The 26,269-nt window shown below is 34.0% G+C and overlaps 4 protein-coding genes across 5 annotated transcripts; 2 read left to right on the top strand and 2 right to left on the bottom strand.

The window, feature by feature from the left end:
- The first annotated feature begins 6,008 nt into the window (after window positions 1–6,008).
- On the top strand, window positions 6,009–9,513 carry LOC110654263 (probable serine/threonine-protein kinase PBL7). Of its 2 annotated transcripts, XR_009144938.1 has the most exons (7): window positions 6,009–6,900; window positions 7,006–7,263; window positions 7,352–7,524; window positions 7,612–7,691; window positions 7,784–8,033; window positions 8,120–8,208; window positions 8,803–8,946. XR_009144938.1 is itself a non-coding variant. In XM_021810187.2 (6 exons), exons 1-6 carry the CDS (start codon window positions 6,354–6,356, stop codon window positions 9,145–9,147), a joined length of 1,551 nt encoding a protein of 516 aa, XP_021665879.2. In that variant the 5' UTR covers window positions 6,020–6,353; the 3' UTR covers window positions 9,148–9,513. The 2 variants fall into 2 exon arrangements, 1 of the variants encoding a protein (XP_021665879.2); XM_021810187.2 differs by lacking the exon at window positions 8,120–8,208 and having other exon boundaries at window positions 6,020–6,900; window positions 7,784–7,931; window positions 8,803–9,513.
- Window positions 9,514–9,775: 262 nt separating this feature from the next.
- Window positions 9,776–10,331, bottom strand: LOC110654264 (polcalcin Ole e 3-like). Its single transcript, XM_021810188.2, has one exon. The coding sequence runs from the start codon at window positions 10,070–10,072 to the stop codon at window positions 9,818–9,820; it is 255 nt and encodes an 84-aa protein (XP_021665880.1). The 5' UTR covers window positions 10,073–10,331; the 3' UTR covers window positions 9,776–9,817.
- Window positions 10,332–10,448: 117 nt separating this feature from the next.
- On the bottom strand, window positions 10,449–21,551 carry LOC110654252 (probable fructokinase-6, chloroplastic). The gene is made up of 5 exons (XM_058138454.1): window positions 21,425–21,551; window positions 11,939–12,202; window positions 11,651–11,808; window positions 10,961–11,053; window positions 10,449–10,728 (listed from the first exon to the last, which is right to left on the bottom strand). Exons 1-5 carry the CDS (start codon window positions 21,549–21,551, stop codon window positions 10,564–10,566), a joined length of 807 nt encoding a protein of 268 aa, XP_057994437.1. The 3' UTR covers window positions 10,449–10,563.
- A 596-nt stretch (window positions 21,552–22,147) lies between these two features.
- LOC110654265 (probable calcium-binding protein CML23) lies at window positions 22,148–22,912 on the top strand. Its single transcript, XM_021810189.2, has one exon. It carries the CDS (start codon window positions 22,222–22,224, stop codon window positions 22,708–22,710), a length of 489 nt encoding a protein of 162 aa, XP_021665881.1. The 5' UTR covers window positions 22,148–22,221; the 3' UTR covers window positions 22,711–22,912.
- The last annotated feature ends 3,357 nt before the right edge of the window (window positions 22,913–26,269 follow it).

Raw genomic sequence — 26,269 nt, 5'->3', positions numbered from 1 at the left:
GAATTCTAGAAATTAGTAAAATTATACAAAACATCATAGACATTAATAGATGACCTGTGAGGGAAAGAGGCAGGTTAGAACTCAACAAGAAATCTCCTATATCCTGGAAAAATAAGGTGAACAGGAGTGAGCGTTAGACTCAGAAAGTAAAATACTGATTTTTAACTATAATTTCTATAGCTATCTAAAGCTAACGCGTCATGAAGAGTGGAATGCAACAACATTATAATTTTCATACAAATCATATTATAACGGCAAAAAGGTAATTTGGAGCACTCACACACCCAAATATGTTCAAACAGTACATACATGAGAGCTGATCTCCTATATAACTCTCTTAATCCAACCTCTGCCAGTGAATATCTCTCAAGCCGGACTTTCGCTTAATAAATCAAATGCGGGGGCCAGCGAGATCATCTTAAACAATCATTTCAGAATCGGGTTATCCATAAAGGATCGGGTCCCAGTGAGTTAAGCTCCAGCCACGTCTACCCGTCCTCTCCATAATCAATACCACACACCACACGCACACTGCATCAAATTACCATAAAATAACATTCATAATCATTTCATCAACCAAACATGCACCATAAAACGTGCCTAGTTTTTAATTACATAAATATATTTATAGATGATGCATGGGCATGCCTTAAATATATAATAATATTAAAATTATAATTAAAATCAATATTCTACTCGACCAAAAACTGCTGCGGTGGCTGAGGAGTGAAGGATGACTAATCCTAATCACTTAGACAATTATATTATAAATCCACATGTGCTAACCCAAATCAAGGATTTTAAAAAAATAATGACACCCTAATTTTGTGTCTGAAATTCGATAGAGTCTTCCCTGTACCTAAGACCTACTCAACCTGCAAAGTAATTCAAAGAACACTTTTAAAATCACAAGTCTCACATTCATATTCCATCAATATCACATGCCCCTCCTAGGCCCTCCAAATCAGTCAAAACTCACAATCTTGAAAAATTATATTCTAGTTTACGGAGCTAACAATTTAGCAAAAACCACATAAACAAATTTTAAAAATTCTAAAATTTTACCTCGTGGGTCCTTAGCAATATTATAATTTTCTAACCTACCATGAATAATTTATTGATTTTTAATCTAATTCTGGCACTCAATAATTAAGAAAACTTGTGTTTCAAGTTTACCTATGCCAATTCTAATGCATGTGACGCGTCTTGGGCGTCGAAAAATGGTGGGATAGCCTATAACCTTGACCCGGTTCTAAAGTTTTTTCTGGTAGTATGTTTGTCTGGCCTGAAATTTATAGATCCAAGCAACTATCAAATTTTGGCGAAACGAGGATACCTATGAGAAGTCCATAATACTAGGGGTTAAAATAAAATTATTACAAAATTAAATAAGCTCATTTAAAACTCAAAAAAATACTGCAAAGTCCATAGGACCTATCGAAATTTTAGTATCGAAAAATTTTCAAATTGGTGTTGTTGCGAAGCCCTCGACGAGTGGAGCATGCTAATGGTCTCAAATTTTTTTATAGGATTTACAATTTAAAAGAGATCTAGCCCAAAATTTAAAATTGATTAAAACTTTTGAAACTTAATTCGCACAAATCAGAAAATGATACCTTTGAAGAGATGAATATTTTGACACAAAAAACGCTAAAAACAGTAATTGAAAAAAGAAATTATGTCTAAAAAAACAAAAAGAAAGAAAAGAAAATAAAAAGGAGAGAGAGAGAGTATGTGTGTGGGGGCGGATGGCACGCATGACAGCTTTTAAGTTGTCCTCCTTTATTATTATTATTATTATTATTATTATTAAACTTTCAAAAAATTTAAATACTATAATCCATAATATAATATAATATAACTATCTTTATATATATATATATATATTATTTTTATATTTATTTATTTTAATTATCTTTCTTTATTTTTAAAATTAATTCAAATAAATTTCATAATATTAATAACATAATATTTTCTTTTTATTAAATTTATAATTTAAAAATTTAGATTGTTACACATGTAAATTTTTGAACCAGTTCTAATGTTCTTTATTTTGATCAAATTAATTATTAATTTTTTTATTTGAAATGATTGTTTAATATGAGTGAAATTTAAACTTTGATTTATGACAAATTTAAGCATGACCCAAATGAGTACAATTGATCATGGTTAATTGGAGCTGCCGATTTTACGCGCAGATAGAAGCATTTTTTTAATCATTACTATGGTAAATCAAAAAATAAATTATTAGTATGGTTTTTAAACACCAGTAATTTATAATATTTTAGAGAATTAAAAATATTAAATTTGAACTCTTATACATGAAACAATCTCGATTATATTTATCTAAATAATTTTATTGTATCTGATATGGATGTTTTTCTCTTGTCGTTTTCGCCATCATTATCAAATCAAATTGGTAATGATGATAAACAATTATAAGGCTATTAACACATTATGTGCCTCGAATTGAGCAAATTAGAATCCAATTTACTTAAAAGAATCAAATTAAGCACTTGCAATTAGATAGGTCTATGCGTGTGTGTTGATGAAATCAAATTATATGCATATGTTAATAAAAATAAAACCTCTAATTTATCTAACTCTTTTAATAAATAAGAATAATATATTTTTGACCAGTGAATAAAATCAGATTAAGCCAATCAAATGAATAAAATCAAATTTAACAAGTAAAATTTCATATTGAAGTGTGAGAAACATAGATGGATTAATGGCATCGGCTCACCTACGATTCTCACCACCACATGCTCCTCCTTGTGCGGTGTTGCCCGATCAAGAAGCAACTCGAATATTGCCACCTTGTTTGGGAAGAAGGACGACTTGATTGTCTTCTAAACATGTGGCATGCACTGTCCGATCACTTTTTATTTTCCCTAACTTATTGGGATACGATGACCATAAAAATATTAAGAGCTGCATTTGTTTTTTGTTTTTGTCAATTTGGTATTAAACCTATCAATGCTATCTAAGATTTTGAACCACTTGAGGCTTTTGTTTTTTGGTCTAATATTGGATTTGGGTGGGATTAAGTTTAATTAATAAATAATATTTTTTAAAATGAAAAATTTATAAGTATAATATTTTTTAATTTCTTATTATTAGACATTTTAATGACGGTTTAATTAACAGATCAAATAATAATTATTAAACTTTTTTTTTTCTATAACGAAAAATATTCTCAAAATAGAAAGATTTAAACTTAATAACTCTCCGCCAACCCAACCCCCCCATGACATTGCTATTACCTAATTATGTACCTATCTTAGTCTAATCTTTTTGGTCCCTAATTGCACCTTATCTGATGTTTTTTTTTTTTTTTTTAAATGTCTAACTTTCCGTTAGGAAACCAAAATGGGCCCCTTTTTAGAGGTTAATGATGTCACCAACATTGATTACTAAACTTTACCTTGTTAAGCTCACTAGCTAATATATTTAATTTATTAATTTTTTATTATTTAAATTACTAATTTATTTATATTTAAGATTTTTCACTTTGTCTCGAATTAAATCATATGTTTTATCGTTTATACAGACCTCTACATTAACTACAACACTGCACAAGTCGATCTGCACAGCACCCAAAATTAATATAAATAATTATGATATAATAAATATAAAATTGTTACTATTGCACAAACTATTACTTGACAATACTTAATTAACATAAATATTAAAATAAAATATAACCGAAATAATTAACATAAAACTAAATTAGTATCCTAACTATTATAACAAATATCTGAGATAACAAGTAATAAATATACTTTCATTTTAAAAATTGAAGTCATGTCATTTAAATATGATAGTTTTAATTAATACATTTGATTTGTATTATTGAAAGTTGATTGTTAAGATTTTGAAAGTTGAATAACCAATAACAATATTCTCCAGTACAATAATATGAGATATTTGAATAATATTATGTAAATTATATATTAATTATATAAAAATAAGTTTAGTATCTACCTACAATTAATTCTAAAGTATCCTAATTAAACTTTACTTCTAATATAAATATAATAGAGTGCTTGTGTGTATGTGAGAGGCATAATATTTTTTTTATTAAATATACATTCAACTTATTTATATATTCATTTTCAATTAAAAATGATTTAATATACGAAAATTTTAAGGGGATATTAGTGTTAGAACAATGATGCAACCTTCTATATAATTTTTTTTTTCAAAAAAATTATGATTAGCAATAGCTAATAAGATTTACCTACTAATAACTTTAAAATGAAATGTCTTATACCTACTAACTACAAGTCTATTTAGTATTGCTATTAAAATTATGGTTAAAAAAATATTATTTAAATATATTAATTAAAAAAAATTAAAATTAAATTTAATAAAATTTAATTATAAAAATATTTATTTTTAAATTATTTTTTAATCATATTTAAAATGATGTTTTCTATTTGAAAAATAAATTTGGCCCCTAACATGAATGACAAACATGCACTGCGTATGACCGAGTTTCGCAGCCGAGTATAAAACTTTTTGGTCGTTCCGTACGGTATCTTCCTCGTCATACAAAGGCGATTTTGAAATTGTTGGCTTGTTGGCATTCTGAATTTCTAATTTTATGCTTGTAAAATAAAATATTTAAATCTTCTTTAAAACGTGAGGAAGAGAGAATTTCAATTTCAAGGGATAATGATCACAGTATAATTACCCATTTTCATGCCCTAATATTCAAATATTTTATTAATTCTCAATGGGATGTATTCTTTCGTTTTATTTATTTGTTAATTTAACTCTTTCATTTTCTTTATAATTATTTTAAATTTAAATTCAAGATATCATAATTCTAAGGATAACTCCAATACTATTAAATTAAAGAATAACTCTTAAATTTTATTCATACTAAATCAAACTCTTTATAATTTAATTTCAACTCAATTAATTTTAATTTATTGACATTAAATAACTGTCATTAAAAAAATAATAAAGTAAATTATTATAAATATAATATTTATTTTATATATTAAGTAATTAAAAGAATATTTATTAAAAGATTAGAAATTATTAATCACTTATACAAATCAAACGAAACACTAAAAATTAATAACATAAAATAAAATCTGCTAGTCCTCCTTCTCCAAACACTATAAGCTATCTACCCATGCCATGCGTTTATCTCCACTCAACGCAGGCCCAGCTCCATCATCACCACTCCCTTACGAAAATGGAAATGGGAAGTTTTGCATCACATCAATTCACAAAGAATAAGGGTGCTTCGCTTTAAACAAGAAATCCACGCCCAGAGTAGTTTTACACGTATATATGAAAGACAAATCGAGCAACCCATCAAATGGATAACGCGAGTCTGGATTTTATTCGTCAGCGAAGAAGGTGGAGAAAAATAAATAAATAGTTTCATAAATTAGAAAGAAAACTATAAACAGTTTTTGAGTTTATTAAAAAAAAAAAATGCAAGGATAACAAAAGGTCGTCAGTCAGAAGTCGAAGGTCGGCTGAAGACAAACTAACTAGGCTAGCTGGGTTGCCGGAAGAGGTGGCTGGGCGTTGGAAGGTATTAGATGGTGGCCAAACTACATGGTCATCTTTTTATGATTTGTTTCTTAATATATATATATATTCTTGTCTCTTAATCAATTTCTCAGAAACCCCATAAAGCCACAAGCTTCACCATTTTCCTTTTACACGATATACAATAATCTCAATATTACCTTGTAATGCATTCTAGAAAAAAAAAATTATCTTGTAATGACGCTTGATTCATGTCCCAATATGAGAAAAGCTATCTAGCTCGTCAACCCACAAGCTTTTGTGGTTGGTGGTACTCTCTCTCTCTCTCTCGCCCTCTGTATCTTGCTTTTGGTTTTTCTTATTCAACTAATCCAAATCATGCAAAGAACGTCCCGTCTTGGGGGTTCTATTTGTCCACTTCAATATTGGCAGCAAGAATCTCTTCCTTCTCTACAAATCAACTAATCTGTTTCTTCTTTAAATAATAGTACCTTCAATTAAAACCAAACTCCATTTTAATTTTTATGGGTTTTCTTTAGGGACCACACATGTCTACCTTCTCCCTCTAATCTGGCAGATCAAACTAATCCGCATTTACATATACATGCATGGTTTTTAATAAACACAGAGCCCACACCATTTAGTCCGTTTCTCCTCTCTCTCTCTCTCTCTCATTCTCTATTTTTTGAATTGCCTTTCATTCTCTACATGTCTACGTCTCTCTGTGGAGAAATTCTCTCCCACACTTGAAGCAAAGCAGCTTTCACTTTTTAATATTCTCTCCCTTTTTTCTGGTTTCTAGGTTTCTGTGCTCTCTTTGAGATCTGCTTTCGGGAATGGGTTTCTTTCAAGGCAACTGTACAGACACAAGGGAGCCACCAAATAGCACAAGAGCTCTCTGCACATGTTCCTCAGTAGACACAGATAACTACTGTGACCATAATGAGCACAAGCTAAGAACCCTTTTGAGAAAAATGGTTTGGGAACTTGGCTTGACCTGTTTTCTCCCAGATGAGAGCAACAAAAGCAACAAGAGCAGCAAAATCAAGAATGCGAATTTGGAGCATAATAAGACATGGTTACTGGCAGAGTCTGGTGGATATGGTAGTGCAGAGTTAACAAATGCTGATCCACAATCAGTTCACTCTTCTTTCAGGTTCAGTTTCTGCTCTCAGGTCGAGCTTGAGTCAATGAACTTGAATTCTTCAGCTTCCGCAACTGTTTGGATGGTGAATCTGGACAGTGGGTTGAACGAGACTACAGCTGAAGAACTCAAATGGAGGAGAATCCAGTCTCTGGAGAGAAGCATCTCCCCGGTGGCAAATTCTTTGGTCAGATTTAGTTACAGTGAAATTCTTGCTGCTACACGTAATTTCTCAAAAGGTACTAAATTGCTCCCTCTTTCTTCTGTTTTGGATTTTAATTTGGTATCTTGCTTGAGTTTTTGAATCTCTCTTTCTCTCTTCCCCCTCTCTTGGCAATTGGTAGGCAGAGTTTTGGGAAGAGGAGCTTTGAGCTTTGTTTTTAGGGGTAGAGTTGGATTCTTGAGGACAGCTGTGGCTATTAAGAGATTAGACAAGGAGGACAAGGAATCTCCGAAAGCGTTTTGTCGAGAATTGATGATTGCTAGCTCTCTTCATAATCAAAACATTGTGCCCCTTGTTGGTTTTTGTATTGATCCGGAGGAGGGTTTGTTCTTGGTGTACAAGTATGTCTCAGGTGGGAGCTTAGAGCACCATTTGCATGGTAAGTTTTCTATTTCCTTGATTATTAATTTCAAATTTGATATTGATTTTTATGGAATTTCAGTGATTTATGGATTAGCCATTTGCAGAAAAGAAGAGAGGAGTAAAGGATAGTTCATCGCTTCCCTGGTCGGTGAGGTACAAGGTGGCACTGGGAGTTGCAGAGGCAATTGCATATTTGCATAATGCAACGGATAGATGTGTTGTTCACAGGGATATTAAACCCTCAAATATACTCCTTTCTTCCAAGAAAATACCCAAGGTAAGGAAATTTGTCTTATGGGTTACACGCATTGATTGGTCAATTCCTGTTGTTGTGATTGATTTATTGCGATGTTGGTGTTTACAGTTGTGTGATTTTGGATTGGCTACTTGGACCTCTGCACCCTCAGTACCTTTCCTTTGCAAAACTGTCAAGGGAACATTTGGGTGAGAAAAATATAAATATTTATCTTTAACTGATCTTGTTCAGCAAGAATTTCTATTTCTTTCATCTACTGATATAAAATTCAAATCCACAGTTACCTGGCTCCTGAGTACTTCCAGCATGGGAAAGTGTCTGATAAGACCGATGTTTATGCTTTTGGAGTGGTCCTCTTGGAACTAATAACAGGAAGGAAACCAATTGAAGCAAGAAGACCTCCAGGGGAAGAGAATTTGGTACTCTGGGTAGGTTGTTGAACTAATTTCTTTTACATTACTCATTAGCTGCTTTGACTTTGTAGTGCTTAAATGAATGGTCTCCATAGAAGTTTCCATGAAGAGAAAGGGGTAATCCTGTTGCCTTTAAACTGACAATGCCTAAATCTGCAGCAGCATATATTGTTGAAGCCTAATTGCTAATTAGATATTGACAGTGATTGGCGGATTCTATGAACTCTTAAACTGGAAATTGTGCAAACTTGACAAAGTGTTTCTAAATTGTTACATCTGACAGTATATGATGGTATGGTTTTATACTCGAGTTCTATGGTATTTTTTGGTGCCTCTTGGAAATAGATAGAACTTCATGCATTGTATTTTGAAATGAACCATAATGCATGATGAGAAATTAGAAAATGGGGGAAGTTTTACAAGAGAACCTTAATGAAACGTTCAAGAAAATTTTCATGACTGCAAATATTTCTATTTCTCAGAAGTCAAGGATCACGACATGCTTGCCTATTCTCGACTATCCAATAATTTATGTGCTATGAGGGAGAGAATAGACACCTGCACCAGGGATGCTTAATATGGGTACTGAGAATTGATTCAATAACTGAAAACCTTTTTTTTTTTTGGGTAGAAAGAATTTTGGACTTGACCAGCCAATGCTGTCTCAAGAATAGTTTAGAAATTTTGGAATTTTGTATAGCTTTAAGAAATTGTCTGCTAGAATTAATCATAACATAAATGCCCGTTGAATGCCTTGTTCTCTTATAATTAGAGCCGTCAGTGTTCGATAAGCAGTTTGTTTGCGACTTGATAATGTCTGTATTGTAACTAGTCCATGCATGGTATGTTGGTGATGTAGACATATTAACCATTCATTCTTTTGCAGGCTAAACCTCTACTGCAGAATGGTAAAGGAGCCATTAAAGAGTTGCTTGACCCACGTCTTAAATGCACTTTGAGAAAAACAACACAAATTACCCAGATGATTCAAGCAGCTGCCGCAAGTATAAGTAATGAGGAATCTCGAAGGCCAGGCATCGATGAAATTATTGCTATACTGAGTGGTGAAGAGGAGCCAATCTACTACAATAAGAAGAAGGCCAATTTTTCCGGAATTATAGATTGCTACCCTCAACTACAACAGACAAAAAGTGAGATGAGTAATCACTTGGCTTTGGCAATGCTAGGAGTTTCAGAGGTTGAAGATGATGATCACCTTTATTGTCGTTGATGCATGGCCCATTTAACTATCTGATTTTTTCCCCCTTTTGGGTTTCCCTTATTTTGCTGCATGCTTGCAGAGAGGTGCTAGAAATCATCAGAATAGAAAAAGCGTTGAAATTGTAAATTCCAAGAGTTCACTGAGAAATTGTGTACATAGATTCCATTTACCCGCCCAGCCCATACCCCAGGGGAGGAGTGAATCAGATTTTCATTTAAAGTTTAGGCTTTATGCTTAACAGGATTCTTGATGCGCAGAGTATCTCTGTTAAGCTTCAAAGCAATATTTGGGGTATAACCATAAGGATTGAACATCTTGTTTTGATAAATAGGATTAGGAACTGAGCTAAAAATAAAGAAAAATGTTGAGCGAGTATTTTTCTGAATATCGGACTAGAAAGCATACAAATGCAATGTCTCATTTGGTATTGGTAACATAAGCACTTTCTTGTTACAACAACAAATTGGATTGCTGAGGAGATAAATATAAAAATTGAAACAAAGAAAAATTTGGAAGACAAGTAGTTACATTTTAACTACCAGAACAGAACTGTCACAATCAAAAACCCATCTTGGATTCCTCGGCTCCTTTCGCATATTCATGGAATAAATCATACCCTACTAATAAGAATACAGGACAAGGAATATAAATGAAAGGGGTTGATGGGTTAACAGTGACATCAAAATATCTTGGCAACATCTTTTATTAGGCCACGGTTGGCTTTGGCAAATTCTGTGAACTCCTCGTATGATATGAAGCCATCACCATCAGTATCAATCTCAGCCATCATACGCGTTATCTCATCAGGGGTGACCGAGCCAAGGGTCTTCAAGCTGTCACCAAGCTCAGCGGCGGAGATTTTGCCATCTCCATTCAAGTCGAAGCGCTTGAAAATGCGCTCACGTTCAACCTGGTCCTGTGCTTCATCAGCCATGATTTTAAGCTCTAAGCGGTGAATGCGTGTAGTTTTAGTTTTGATCTTCTAATCTGTGAATGATTGAGAGAAAAACAAGAGCTTGGTTTTTAAAATAGTGAGTGAATTTGTGTGTAAGGCCAATATTTGAAATCGGAGTCATAGTGTAGGAATGAGTCACCTGAAAATTCTCAACTGTTTTGCTCATCAATGCTATTAATCGAATTGGACCAACTATTTAAACAAATTTGTGAGAAAATTTTGTAGAACAAGTGAAAAAATGAACCACAAAATGACCAAGATTAGTAGCCTCCACCACACAAGTAGATTCGCTCCAAGGTGAAGTTTACATGCTTCTTGCAAAACCGTTTTAAAATTTTTCCTACATATAACACAACGGACATCATACATCACAAAATTAGTAAGCTTATGGAAAATTTACAGCAGCGTGAACCGACCAGCAAATGTTGGAATTATTTAAGCAAACTAGATTTTATGCTGCCTCCCATAACTCACAGATCCAAAGCTTGAAGAAACCTTATATATGCTACAGACTTCAGGATGGCATTCTGCACAACTTCTTTCGTCGACAAAGCTGGAATTGCGCCTCTCTCCTTCACAGTCATGCACCACAAAGCGTTAGCAAACTTAAGAGCATCTCTTAATCGGTGCTCATTCTACAACTAAAAAATTCAAATTTAGATGCATCAATACTAAAGGTACTAGATGTATAAGACAAGGAAATGTGAAAATTAAACATTCGGTAGGAAAAGATTCAGGAATTACTCGTAGTAAAAGTATTACCACAAATTAGAAGATAATGCAAGAAACTCAGATTTATAACAAGCCATGGGTAGAGATGTAATACACTGGTACATGCCAATTATTCAATGCAAATTGACTCAAAGCATCGTAAATTCTTAATGGAACTAACTGTAACAATATTCCACCCACAAAAGCATCCCCAGCACCCGTAGTGTCCACTGCATCAGGCCCCCAACTCTCCGACTAATTCCTGCCAAGTACAACGCAGTCCAATTTGGATATACAACTGTTAAAAGATGGGGTTATCACCGTGTCTATAACCATTTCAAACTAATTTATTTGACAAACTCTAATCCCTTTATTAACAAATCCTCCAGATTTATGGACCAAATCGTCTAGATTGACTCATTAGAAAGAGTGTCCCTCAGAGCAGCCCTTGAAAGCAGAGATAGTTTGCCAAATTGCAATTTGATGGTAGAATTAACGAGATAATGGCTGTTTCACAATTTTATAACTCTCTCTCAAGACCAAAATATTGAGAATTCATGAAACCAATTTGCAATACTGTCAAAAATTTTCACATGAGTTGGGCAATTTGAGAGTTGATGACTGAAACTTAGCCTAGCTATTCAATTACTTGGAGCCACAATCCAGAAGTAAAGGAAGTTCAATGCAGGAATGATGTTCAGTTATCAAGCTACTCTCTGTCTCTCACTCTCTCTCTACTTCTCTAAATTTGGGAAGCAAAACATGTTTGTCATCATCTTCAATGGATATACTTGCTCAAAAAAGAGTCCATCTTTCACATTTTCTTCCAACTCAACACAAGAATACTGCACAAATGTCTTCACTTACCTTTGTGTAATACCTGCAACCATCTGCACCCTCAGTGACAAGAAGCATTTTAAGATTTGGACGGAATAGTTTTCTAACAACAGCATCATCATATGGATCTTCCCCTTTGGTTAAGAAAGAGATCTCTTCTTCACTTATCTGAAAGATAAAATTTAGCAGTGGTCACTACAATTGGTATTTCTATCCACAGCATGCTGTGCCTCTAGAAAAAGGCATGTAAAATGATTAATAACAAGGACAAAATTCTTAATCTACATTTAGTTATTCCCTTAATTATATCAGCAAGTTCCCAAATGCTCAGAACGCCTTCTCTGGCACTCTCAGCCGATGACCATAGCCTCAGGTTAGAGTCATAGGACAGAAGGAAACCAGCGTCCTTTGCTGCTGCAATGTGGGCTGACTTGCATGGCTCTGTTATAAGACTTATAGAGCCATAATGAAATATTTTTGCCCGCCATGAAACAGAAAATAATCGAAGTTTTAAGAGTTGAGATTTTGCTCCCGAGGGCAAATAATGGTAAGTAAAAAATTCTAAAAGAAAAACAAAAATCTTTGCGTACCTTCCTAATCAAATTAAAATAAGTTCATCTTCTTAAAGGGCCAAGTGGTTCATGAGATAACATCCGTATCGATTTCATCATGGGGTGCAATACTCAACTTAACTCAACTAAACTTTTATCCAAAAAATTTATGGTCAGTTATATGGATTCGTTTTCTCTACTCTAAACGATTTTGGGCTAAATTTTCAGAAATGTGTAATACTTCTAAGTCATGTTGTACTACTCTTATCCAAGTCAATTTAGGTTTACCACTTTTTTCTTTCTATACTCTAACCTAACCTAATGTGCTCTACTTGTCTAATTGGAGCCTCCGTATCTCTATGCTTCACATGACCAAACCACCTTAATCTCCCTTCTCTCAACTTATCCTCAATTGGCACTACTCCTACCTTTTTTCTAATACTCTCATTACGGACTTTATCTAGTCTAGTGTGGCCACTCATCCACTTTAACATTCTCGTCTCTGCAACTCTTATCTTAGACGCATACGACTCCTTCAATGCCCAATACTCACTACCATATAACATAGCCGGTCGTATGGCTGTACAGTAAAATTTTCCTTTCAACTTATTGGGAATCTTGCGATCACATAAAATTCTCGTGGCACGTCTCTACTTCAACCATCCGGCTTTAATCCTATGACTAATATCCTCCTCACATCCCCCATCTACTTGAAGGATTGAGCCGAGATATTTAAAGTGATTTCGGATAGTACCACTCCATCTAAACTAACTCCTTCCCTATTATCAGTTTGGCCTTCACTGAACTTGCAATGCATGTATTCTATTTTCGTTCTACTTAACTTAAAGCCCTTTGACTCTAGAGTACTTCTCCAAAGCTCTAGCTTTCTATTGACTCCTTCTCGCGTCTTATCTATCAGAACAATATCATCCGCAAACATTATGCACCAAGGAATACTCTCTTGTATATGTTTTGTCAATTCATCTAAAACTAATGTAAAAAGGTAAGGGCTTATAGCTGATCCTTAGTATAATCCAATTGAGATCGAAAAATCTCTTGTGTCCCCTTGCACTGAGCGCACAATAGTAGTTGCTCCTTTATACATATCTTTCAATACTTATATGTACTTAATAGATACCCTCTTTTGTTCTAACACACTCCATAAGACATCTCTTGGAACACTATCATAAGCCTTCTCCAAATCAATAGATCTTTCTTCACATCTCTATATTTTTCCATCAAGCTTCTAATTAAAAAGATCACTTCCATAGTTGAACGACCGGGCATGAAGCCAAATTGGTTGAGAGAGATAGAGGTATTATGACATAGTCGATGCTCCACAACTCTCTCCCACAACTTCATAGTATGACTCATGAGTTTAATTTCCCTATAGTTTGAACAACTCTGTATATCTTCCTTATTTTTAAAAATAGGTACTAAAATACTCCTCCTCCATTCATCATGTATTTTCTTTGAGTTTAGAATCTTATTAAATAATTTAGTTAACCATGCCACTCACATGTCTCCTAAACACTTCCACACTTCAATTGGTATTCTATCGGGTCCACAGGCTTTATCCACTTTTATTCTCTTAAGTGTTTCCTTTTCTTCTAAGGATCTAATCCTTCTAGTATAATTCACATTCTTTTCTATTGTTCTATAGTCTATATTCATGCTATTACCATTTTGACTATTATTAAAGAGATCATTAAAATAATTTTTCCATCTTTCTTTAATGTCCTCATCTTTCACCAACACTTTTGTCACGACCCAACCTATGGGCCGGACCGGCACTAGGACCTGGGCCAGCCTAAAGCCTCCGAGGCCCGTAGTAAGCCTAACTGTTCATTAACCCAACTCTAAGGCCCATTTGGGCCCAATATCAAGAAAACAAACGGACAGAGTCAGGCCATAAAATGGACTTACCAACGGGGAGTTTTCGACTCACCCGACCTGTAAACACAATATATAGTCAATTGGGGAGCTCAGCTCACCCTCCACATACTCATCAACATAATAATAAATGGGAGCTCAGCTCCCTCATCCAATCCATCAAACATGCATAGCATATTAAGTTTACAGGTCCCAAAATAATAATTTAGTTTACAGACCCAAATCAAATAACATTTCTAACACATGCGGAAATTCTAAGATTTAACAAATTTATACAAACAGTAATAATTGACCTGCGAGGGAGAAAAGCAGGTTAACCAAAATAAAATCTTCCTGTAGCCTGAAAAAAAATGTTGAACAGGAGTGAGCGTTCGACTCAGAGAGTAAAATATCAATTTTAACCATAATCCCTATAACTATCTAAAACTAATGCACCCTGTAGAGTGAAATGCAACATCAACAACATTTTCACATCATAGCATCAAAAAGGTAATTTGGAGCACTCACACACCCTGTAGTATCAATCATAACATATGGGAGTTGATCCCCTATCTGACTCTCTTAAATCCAACGTGCCGGTAATTACTCAAGCTCGGACTTCCACTTAATAACCAAATCGAGGGTCCCAGAATTACTCAAGCCGTGACTACCCCTCGAAGGATCGGGTCCCAATAATTACTCAAGCCGTGACTACCCCGTCCTATCCATAGTCCACACCACATCACATGCACGCCAACGCACGCACACTGCTCCAAATTACCACAACAACATCCATGGCACATCAACAGTTATGAATGCAACATAAATCGTGCCTAGAGTTTAACTACATAAATATATGCATATAAGTGATGCATGGGCATGCTGAACATATAATAATATCGAAATTACAATTAAAATTAATATTTTACTCACAGACTTGACGATGGCCACCGAGGCGGGCGGAGGAAGAAGGCATCGGCTCACCTGACAATTATATTACAATTATTTAATACAATCTGACTCAATACAAACAAAGAAAAAGACCAATTACGTCCTAAGTCGTGCCGAAAATCCGGCAGAGTCTCCCCTATACCTAGGACCTACCCAACCTGCAAAAGAGCTCAAAACATACTTCTATATTCACAATCCATATGCCCACAACTCAATCACATCACACAGCCCCTCCTGGGCCCATCAAATCAGTCATCCATCACAATACGCAAAATTTCAATTTAGTCCTTATTATTGATCATTTTTACAAAAACTGCCCAAACAAGCTCTAAAAATTATAAAACTTTGCCCCGCGGTCCTTAGCAATATTACTAAGCTATTGCAAAAAGAATCGTAATTTTCTAAGCTACCACGAATATTTTATGGATTTTTAATCCTATTTAAGCACTAGAAAATTACGAAAAAGCAAGGTTCGGGTTTACCTTTGCCGATTCCGACTTCAGGGACGCACTCGGGACGTCTGACAATGGGGGGCTAGCTAAAACCTCGGTCCAATTTGGAGACTTTTCCGGTAACGGGTCTGTCTGGCCCGAAATTTGCAGACCCGGTCAACTGTTGAATTTCCGCGAATCGAGGATACCTACACGAAGCCCATAACACGGGGGTTAGTACATAAATTTTTCAAAATTTTCTAAGCTCATTAAATGCTCGGAAAAACACTGCGAAGTTCCGTGGGACCCACCGAAAAACGGTATCTGAAAAATTCGAAATTTATGTCGTTGCGAAGCTCTCGACGAATGGAGCGTGCTGGTGGCCTCGGTTTTCTCGTGGGATTCACGATTTTCGAGAAATCTAGCCCAAAAGTCGAAATGGGCTAAAATCTTCCCGAGCAAAAATCGGACAAACCGCTCGATGGATTTCGGCGTTCTTGGTGTCTATGGAAAGCTCTCGCCGAGTAGATGATTTTAGACACAAGACCCGGTCCAATTGGTGGCGGATCGGGCCGAATTTTGGCGGAGAAGCCAACGACGCAGCGAGGAGGGGCGTTCGCGCGTTCCGGCCGTTTGGGGCGGCCGGTCGGCGGCGCCGGCGAGTGGGGACGCAGGAGGCGGTGGCGGCGAGGAGGAGAGAGAAAAGAGAGAGAAAAGGGAGAGGGAACGACGCGCGGGGGGAAGAAAAAGGGAAGAAGGAAAAGGAAAAGGCCGGTCCGATTCGACCGGTCCGATCCGGTCCGGTTCGATTAGGCCGGTTCGATTCAGAATATAAAATTTTGAATTTTTACTCTGCCTCGGGACCGAAAACGAGGTCCAAAAATTCCGAAAAAATTTCAGAAAACTCAGAAAAATACGTAGACTCCAAATATATTTTTAGTTTTGCCACGTGGTCTTTAAATTAAATTTTAAAAATCATCAAAGTTTATATTTTCGAAAAATCGAACTCGATTTTTAAAATCCGAAAAATCTCAAAAAAATTCCTAAAATTTAAATAAAATTAAAATACCAAAATACTCATAAAAATTAAAATTTCGGGGTGTTACAACTTTTCCTTCTTTATTCTTAATGCACCTAACTTGATTGAGATCTTGACATTTCCTTTTTCTCCTCCTTGCTAATCTATAAATATCTTTCTCCCCTTCTTTAGTTCCAAGTTTTTCATATAACTTTTCAAAGGTCTGTGCTCTTGCTTGACTATCTGCCTTTCTTACCTCTTTCTTTGCTATCTTGTACTGTTCATATGCCTCATTATTATCACATTTAGGTAATTTCTTATACTATTCCCTTTTTCTCTTCACTGCCTTTTGTACTTTCTCATTCCACCACCATCTCTCTTTTGAGGGTGGTCCATGTCCTTTAGACTCTCCAAGTCATTTTCTAGTTACTTCTCTAATCTTTAATGCCATTTGTATCCACATATCATTGGCCTCCATATCTAGCTTCCATGCTTTGGACTCGAAAAGCTCATTTTTGAACTTCACTTGCTTTACTCCTTTGAACTCCCACCACTTTGTTCGAGCTACACTATTTCTTCTGACCTTACTTGAATTGTTCATAAATTTGACATTCAAGATCACTAACTGATGTTGACTTGTTAAAGCCTCTCCTAGAATGACCTTGCAATTCTTGCATAGAGCTCTATTTGTCTTCCTAGTTAAGAGGAAATCGATTTGACTTCTATGTTGCCCACTTTTAAAAGTCACTAAATGTGACTCTCTTTTTAAGGTAAGTATTTGCTAGTATTAGGTCGTATGACATAGTAAAATCCAGGATGTTTTTTTCCTCCTCATTTCTACTGTCAAAACCAAAACCTTCATGAACATTCTCATAACCTTGCCTATCACTTTCTACATGTCCATTCAAATCTCCACCAATGAAAACATTCTCTTCATTCGGTATGCTTTGCATTAAATCATCCATATCTTCTCAAAACCTTTATTTACTCTTACTATCTAGACCTATTTGTGGGGCATAAGCACTAACTACATTCATTATTTCTCCTTCTAGTACTAGCTTTACTAGTATAATTCTATCTTCTACTTTTTTCACAGCTATTACAACATCTTTCAATGTCATGTCTATGATTATGCCTACTCCGTTCTTGTTTCTCTCATTTCTGTTAAACCAAAGTTTGTACCATAAATTACCCACTTCCTTGATTTTCTCTCCTACCCATTTAGTCTCCTGAATGTAAGCAATATTCACCCTTCTCCTTTCCAAGGTATCCACAAGCTCTATTAATTTTCCTATAAGTGATCCAACATTCCAAGTACCAACCCTATTCTATTCCTTCCTAATTGGTCTCCTTCTATGATATCTTCTATTGTTTTCTATGTCTATCTTGTGTTCTATTCCACTATATGTTCTACTATCTGTTCTATGGACTAACTTCTTTACTCACACCCGTCCATGATATGGGAACCCTTGCTCACTTAACACCATACTCGGGCGTCGGCATGGCACGTCGCTTTCGGTGAACACCCTATACCCTTGTATATTTCTCACTACACCCGGGCTCCGATGTAGTGCGTCGTAAGTAGAGAACGCCCCAACATTTATATCATTTGAATCCATATCATAAGGTGTGACGAAATTTTTATATGATGCAAAATTCATGAACTTGAATTTCAGAATAAATGTAGATTAAATTAATAAATCAATATTTTGTTAAGCATGTGCAAGCTTAAATGAGATGATCACAGAAAAAAGGTGTTGTTGATTATGCAAAAAGATATTTGTTATTCCTGGCTTTTGGAGATAAATTTGCCTAAATAATCACATTTAGCGTCAGCTGTAAACAATATACTTTAAAATAGTGATTGGCAGCCTTTTTAATGATTAGATGTTACAGTTAGAATTTAGAAAGGTGATATACAAATTCTAAGAATTATTCAAATTAATAAGCTGATAAGTCATTTCAACTTAGGAAACACCTGAATTCAGCTCTACATCCCAAAATGAGATTTAAAGCATAAAAGTAACAGGATATTTTGACGATCATTGTGTAGTACTAGTAACATAACATTGAATACCAAGGAATTCTACCTGCACATCACCAGTATTACCTACTGATGGATATGCTACGGCTAGATGGTGCTGCAACTGGTGAAAAATGTACAAACACGAAGTGGCAAACTAATGGCATAATATTCACTCTTGATCTTGGACATGGTCAAATTTGCGTTCCCTTTGCAACTATGATAAATAGGCTTAACACCTAAATCCAATAATAAAGCTAGTTAAAATGGTTAGACCGACTGGAAAAGGTACATGAATACACCAATAAGAGTTTTATGTTTCATCATTCGAGTTGAAAGCATCACAAATACAACGCAATGCCCGAATGAGGCACTAAACTTATCTTTGATGCCAGTCAAGAATTAGGGATTAGCACCAATCTCTCTGGTTTGAGGACCAAATGTTAGTTACCAGGAACCTTTGCGCCTTCAATGACCCTCACAACCTAGTGGGAGTTTGGATTTCTAGAAGCGAGTTTGTTGTGCATCAACAACTGAATTTTCAAAAATGATGATCTCACATTTCATATGTAAGTATTTTTAAGACAGAAATTATAAGTCTAATCAATTAAAAGAGTCCAAGACTTTTCTTTGTATTTGAATTCTCTGAAATGGCGAATCAATGCTGCAGTAGTATGGAAAGATTTACGCTGAGGAGATTAAAGACAGCCTGGGTGAGTTGTGAGTCAAGGTATCATCCAAAGAAGAAGTCCGTACATGATACAAGAATATGATAAAGATTGCGGTAATGTTTTTTGGTAAATTGTTTGCAAGGAATGGGATTAGTAACATGAATGAGAGGTGATAAACTCAAATATTAGGGTGATCTTGCACCATAACTTCATCTGGAGAAGCTTCCCAAACACAGTAAAATCAGATGGTGGACGATTGTCTTCATTCATCACCACATCATGATGAAGCAAAGTCCTTAATTTCACCGTGATTTCTAACTTTTCATTACCATCCATGCTTGTTTGCTTCTACTGAAGAATGATTGCGTGCATTGGCATATCAAACTCGGTTACTATTCAAAATGATTCTCAAACGCACCATGGCTGTGATAAAATGGAAAAAGTTTTTCCTGGAAAAATTTTCACAGTTGTTTTCTCTTCAAGTGTGAATACCCATCGATGATCATGAAGATGTAGAAAATTCATGCTCAAATGGTATTGTATTTTTTTTTTTTTATTTCTAATCTTCTCTTTGCTGTGAAATTCATTTTTTGTGAAGGTATAATTAACAATATTCCTACTGATATTTCTCACTTAATTTGGAAATAAAAATGTGAAGGTTATCGTGGTGATCAATACGTTCTTCCCCTTCATCTTTTAATTTGACAAATATGTGCCAGTAAAACTTTCAATCAGAGTTGGCCAAAAAAAAGACACTTAATATTATTGAATGAGTGAAGAAAACACGGCATGTCCTTTTCAAAGGTGTTTTTTACTTCAAGGGTTTCCATTTTTTAGATACCATGAAATGGAGTGCACGGAAAGAATTAAATAAATATTAATATACAATTTATACACAAAATCTATAAAATGATTATAATTAAAAGTCATTCCATCAGCAATTAAAATTGACAACATTGACCAAATTCGACAAATTTAAATAACCTTCACTATTAAACTTCAAGTCTAGTTGATGTTAACACACCATCTACTGGTTTACTTTTCCTCTTATTTTTAATAAAGATAATTTTTATTGCTAAGACAAATTTTCTCACTCTTACATTATTTTTAATAAAAAAAAATGTAAAAATAATTCATGTATTTTACATTTTTACACATAAAAAAATTAAATTATACTTTAATTTTTATTAATTTAATATCTTATTTTATACTTTGTTAATACATATAATTCAAACTATTATTTACTGTTAATAAGTGGCGCTAACGTGATATTGAGGCATTAATATGACAGTACTGTTTGTGCCATATTATTATTATTTAATGAAAAATGATAAGTTGAACCACATTTATTAATGGAGCATAATACATAAAATTAAATAACAATACTTAATATGTAAAAGCATAAAATTAAATATTTTTTTATATTTTTTTCTAAAAAACAATAAAAGTGTGCAATTTCTGTTAATTATTATTTTTGGCTTAATACAAATAAACTTATTCGGAAATGTATTTTACTTTCATAAAATGATAATTATTATTTAATTTATACTTGTATTTCATCCATTTCTCAATGATTTGTTAACTACTAAAATGAAGCGGGGAAACGCGTAGTCGCTGGAGTAAAGCATGAGGCATGTTACCTGCATTTAAAATAACAACCTGCGAGACAATGAGACAAGTTGCATGCTTTGGGAAGGAATTATTAGGTGCACCCGGTGCATATATACATTTTCTCACAATCATGTGGGATTCACTTTCTATATAATAGGAAGGACACACTTTCTATAAGAGGGAGAGTACTATTTTTTAGTATTTCTGATGTACCTAATAATTAACCTGCTTTAGGAGGCAGAACCAAGCTTTATTAATTGATATGTGTGCCCAATTATCCACAACCCTCAAAAAATATAAAAAATAAAATGTTCATTGAGATTGATTTTCACAAATATCACATACTTTTTTTATTTTATAAAAAAAATCCGGTGAGAAAAACAATTTGAATAAAAGAAAAACAACTTTTTCATCTTTATTTCCATTGTTTCCTCATTCTCATGGGGAGGAGCAGAGCACAGACCCAAGAGTAAAGCCCCACTTAATATTACTATCCAGCCCTAACTTGGGCTTCTTGATCCATGTTCTCGAACTGGGAAAACGCCTTGTTACTCTCTGCAACTTTGTCTGGACTATACCCCACACATCACCACTTCAACTCCAGTTCTCCACTCAGCTATTAGTAAAAGATTCTGCCAAATCATCCAACTCCTACCTGCTGACATTTTCGTCATGATCGAAGTAGGAACCACTATCATTGCCAAACTTTCTATTATCATGCAAGAAATCAGGCCAGCTTTCCTATCGGCGATATTCACTCTGAAGTTTCGATTGCCAGTCATAATCATGGACCTATTTCGATCTGAATCTTTGGAGATCGATAGAAATCTTGCCTTGAAATAAAGATGAAAATGTGAGTGCAAAGAATGACTTAGATGCACAATCAAATAACATAAACTTTTCCCCATTAGCAGATCAAGAAAAAAAAAAATTTCTTTGGGTCGACATAATTTTCTATTTACATTGATTTACAAGAAAATATTTATCTCTACTCCAAAATATCTAGGACAGCTTTCCACCAATATATATATATAACAACTGGAAATTTCTTTTAATTTTGATGAAAGTTGTGTAATTTGTTTCATTATAATTTCTTTTAAAATTTTGTCTTTTTTTTTTTAATTATAATAACTCCCATCGGGATTTCCACAAATGTCTAACTTACTCCACGCGCAACGCGACACGATCTTTCCACAAGGAAAAAATTGCAAGCGCCGAATATTAGCTTTTTTATATACACGTGTCAAAACCGTAATGGTTATTGCAGTCCCAATCCAGCTTAAAGTAGACTTCTTGCAGATGCAGAAACGCGTCTAAACCGTGTTGACTGCCTTGGAAACCTCTCTAACCTTTAATATCTGTATATAGTTGTGCAGACTCTAGCCCACAAGAGCAAACAAGATATAATTCTCTTTTTTCTTCCCCTCTCTCTCTCTCTCTCTCCTCTCTGAAATGGCGAGTTCAGACCCTACTAGTCTCGTCGGCTCCATGGACGAAATACGAAGAATATTCAACAAGTTCGACAAAAACGGCGACGGAAAGATCTCATCTTCTGAGGTTATAGATAGCTTGGGTGAGCTCGGCACCAAAATATCAACCGAGGAGGTTCAGTGCATGATGCAGGAGTTTGACAAGGACGGCGACGGCCACATTGACCTTGACGAGTTTGTCGACTTCATCCAGCACGGCGGAATGGACGGCGGCGCCGATGGAACAACGCAGAACGGCGGGAATAAGGAGCTGAAGGACGCTTTTGATCTGTACGACATTGACAAGAATGGGTTGATTTCGGCTCGTGAATTGCACAAAGTTATGAAGATGCTTGGACTTAAGTGCACGTTGGGCGATTGTACTAAGATGATTCGCCAGGTGGACCAAGATGGCGACGGCAACGTGAATTTCGAGGAGTTTAAGAAGATGATGAGTAACGGGTTAGTGTAGAATTAAACAACGGTTACTTGGTTTAATTTGCAAGTGTAAATGGGCTTTAGTTTGGACCGTTTCATCGTAGTTTCATTTCATTATTTCTGCCTGGGAAAACAGCTAGCAGAAATAAATAGTATTGGAAGTAGGAGTAGGAAAATACTTGGTTTCCATAACTGTTGACACTATTTACCATAAATTAATCTCGAAATCTCTAGCATTTACTCTTCCAATATATCATAGGTCAGCCCAGTTGATTGATTGATTTAGGTTAGTGATTTATTTGTTGCCTTAATGTCATTGACCTGGATACAAGTCAATGTTAATTACGATAATTAGTAGGTTGATTAGGACTACTAAGGCAAATGAGGAATACGATGATGATGACAAAGAAAATTGGGAGAGAGTAATGAAATGGAGTTCCGTACATAATAATATGTGGTGTTGTTTAATTATAGAATATTCAAATAATGAAATATGAGTGTTGAGTGGTGGACACGAAAAATATGTGATCCACGCAATGTGTGCGGCTGCGGCCATGCTTAGCTCAACACGGTTGCTGTGTGAATTAGGTATTTGGAATTCCCCAAACTTGAAGGAAAGGAAAAGCAGACAAGTGCTTTTTCCTTTTCTAGTTCTTGTAGTTTATCCCTTTTCCCCTTTAGGTTGCCTCATGCATCTAAATTCAATGATGTGGTTGGGGGTCACAAGACTCATGGTTAGACCCTCACATGGTGTGTGTTTTTTTTTATATCTTTATTTCTATTAAAAGTAAAAGTGAAGTGTGCATTTAATTTTTTTTTTTTACTACTTTTAAAATATTTAATTTAAAAATATTGAAAATGTCAAGTTTTTATTATTAATTTCATATATTATAAAATAAATATTCAATCATTAAACTATTAATTCAAATACGTTTTTAATTTATCTTGATAAATAAATTAATCAAAATACAATATCTAATGAATAAAAAAAATAGAAGTCCGCATGGATTTTAGCACATTTCCCTCTTGTGTACGGAAATTTTGAATTATTAAATGGGTAATAAGGAGTTTGGATTCTTTGGTATCTCCTTCTTTTAGGCGGATTTGGATCCAATTGGCAATTGCTTCACATATATTTTTGGTGAATTCAAGTTGGTCATTGAATTGAGCTAATGACCTACGAAGTAAATTTTTCTTCAGTGAGTTGGGTATGCTTAGATTAGTGGATTTTTCTTCGTAGGTTTGATTTATCATTAATTTAAAATACAAGATATATAATAAAATATATTTATTAAATAGATTAATTCTCATATATTTATATATTAAATTCATAGTAAATCAAATTTAAGGAATAATTTTTCAAATATGTAGATTATTTTTTAAAAAAATAAAAAATTTAATTAAATATAGTTTACTCTTATATTCTTGAATAGCAAGAAAGGGAAAGAATCTTATATTATTGAGTGGCGAGGAAGGAATAGAGTTTGCGTGTGAGTGAGATAAATTAAGATAAAATACCTTTTTTCCCTAATTTTGACAACTCTCCCTAATCCTCGAAAAAAAAAAATTTTGAAAAATGTTTGTTTCGACTAATCTGTTATTAATTTTAAATTTTAGATATTTTTTTTTTGTGTTAGTTTTAGATTTAAAATTTTAATATATGTTGCTTATCCATCCAATTTGAATATGAAAATAATAAACTCTTATAGGTGTCCTAGAGCTAAAAGCGTATTTATCTCTCTCTCTCTCTGCTCACAAGCTCTCTTTCTCGCTATCCATCTTGTTTACGGCTTCAAAAGAGATGACAATTTTATTTCATTCTAAAAGTAGCTGGGTGGCTCTGTAATTTACACAGTTTTTTAATTTTGTTTTACTCTTTTAATTTTATCAATTTTACCCTAAATTATAAAATTGGTAGCATTATTATTATTATCAGTATTGAAAATTAATATTTTAAGAAAATTGTTGCTTCAAAATTAATAACCTAAAATTTTTCTTAAAACATTTTGAAAATTAATATTTGTTGTTACTAATATTATATATAGCCCAAGATAATAATTAAACTTTGATTTGGACTCTAGCCAAGTTGAGGTCCAGATATACAATTTTAAACGCTCATCAGGCTACCTTTCTAAATTCATCCCTAAATTTTGATAAAGTAACTTTCCAATTAGTTACTTTTAACTGCCATGGAGCATACGGTGAATTGCTATAATCTACTTAATATTTTCAACGATAAAACCTACATAACACACACTCTAAATATTTTAAATTAATTATTTATCATAGAAGACTGTTTATTAATATTTTTCATTGCTAATTAGTTTTAATTTAATAATATTAAATTATTTTTAAAATTATGACATATCGAGTCTTAATCAAAATTAATTATACTATAAAATATTCTACAGAATATGTGGTATATTGATGGCTCAATTCTGTATCCTCATCTCAGTATGCTCTTGATGCTAATGCCCAATGGTATTGGTTGGGAACCAAAGGACTATATTCTGCCGTGGGCCTAATTGTGGTCATCTAATGGCTAATGCTAAAGAGAAAAGCCCCTCATCTGGAAACCAACCAAAAGATAGTAAAAGATAGCCATGTCCGAAATCTGATATAAACACCCTTGATTGTAAATAAAAAATAAATAAAGATAAGCCGACGAAGATCATAAAGATGAGTGCAGAAAAATCCCAAAGGAAGCTAACATTAAGTAGATAAAAACCCCTTTTGAAGTGGTCACACAGCCCACTTGACAAGATTCTGAGAGCCCTTGAAAAGGCCACTGCTCTGCTGACTTTATAAATAAAAAGGAAATGACATCTAATTTTTATACTGCTTAAGTTGTTGTTGTTCTGGTTTTTGGTAGCAATAGTCGTGGCTCAGCTTGTTCAGCTTTCAAAGCTCGAGAGGCAGGTAGGAATAAAAACATCTCCACACAAGTTCTATAGCTTCCTTAGAAAACAATATGCCCCGTTTTCTGCACATGTTTCAGAGTAACATCAAGAGCTTTGAAGTTGTAGGAGGTGGCGAGGTCAAAACTGGCTCTATCCTACGCTGGAAATATTGCCTTGGTAAGAATAAGATGATATGCTTATATATATATATATATATGTAACACAAGAGTGTTCTCCTTTTCTTAATTAAATTTCAGGAAATAATAGTTTTTAGAAAGTGATAATTAATTAATTTAATATTTAAATATTACTTTTTATTGTTTAACCAAATATTAAGTTTTTATTTTTATTTTTTTGTACCTTTCAGACAAACGAAAAAAAAAAAAAAAAGCAAAAGAAGCCTTGGTGATACCAAAATAAATTTACCAAGCAAAGCAATAGTTACACTGTATGGCTGTATATTATTTATGATAAAAACTAATAGTTATATATATATATATATATATATATATATATTTTTTTTTTTTTTTTTTTTTTTTTTCCTTCAATTAAAAGTCACTTGCACACATTTATTTATTATACAATTTTATAATGTAATAAAGCGAGTCCTATTGTGTTGTGAATGGAGAGAGAAGGAAGTCCAGTGATGGAAGCAAACTTAAAGCTTGAAGCTTTAGACGACGCAAGGAACAT

This window comes from Hevea brasiliensis, chromosome 16, assembly GCF_030052815.1.
Source record: "Hevea brasiliensis isolate MT/VB/25A 57/8 chromosome 16, ASM3005281v1, whole genome shotgun sequence".
Lineage (NCBI taxonomy): Eukaryota > Viridiplantae > Streptophyta > Magnoliopsida > Malpighiales > Euphorbiaceae > Hevea > Hevea brasiliensis.
This window is presented reverse-complemented; position numbering and strand designations above follow the sequence as displayed.

Excerpts from the sequence above, each read along its gene's own strand:
- LOC110654252 (XM_058138454.1), bottom strand. The coding sequence starts at position 21,551 with ATGACTGGCAATCGAAACTTCAGAGTGAATATCGCCGATAGGAAAGCT. Across the intron at positions 12,203-21,424 it reads CATGACGAAAATGTCAGCAG|AATTTTTTACTTACCATTAT; the intron begins GTAGGAGTTGGA and ends TTTTTCTTTTAG. Across the intron at positions 11,809-11,938 it reads ACTTGCTGATATAATTAAGG|TAAGTGAAGAAGAGATCTCT; the intron begins GAATAACTAAAT and ends TTATCTTTCAGA.
- LOC110654264 (XM_021810188.2), bottom strand. The coding sequence starts at position 10,072 with ATGGCTGATGAAGCACAGGACCAGGTTGAACGTGAGCGCATTTTCAAG.
- LOC110654263 (XM_021810187.2), top strand. The coding sequence starts at position 6,354 with ATGGGTTTCTTTCAAGGCAACTGTACAGACACAAGGGAGCCACCAAAT. Across the intron at positions 7,264-7,351 it reads CTTAGAGCACCATTTGCATG|AAAAGAAGAGAGGAGTAAAG; the intron begins GTAAGTTTTCTA and ends AGCCATTTGCAG. Across the intron at positions 7,525-7,611 it reads CTTCCAAGAAAATACCCAAG|TTGTGTGATTTTGGATTGGC; the intron begins GTAAGGAAATTT and ends TGGTGTTTACAG.
- LOC110654265 (XM_021810189.2), top strand. The coding sequence starts at position 22,222 with ATGGCGAGTTCAGACCCTACTAGTCTCGTCGGCTCCATGGACGAAATA.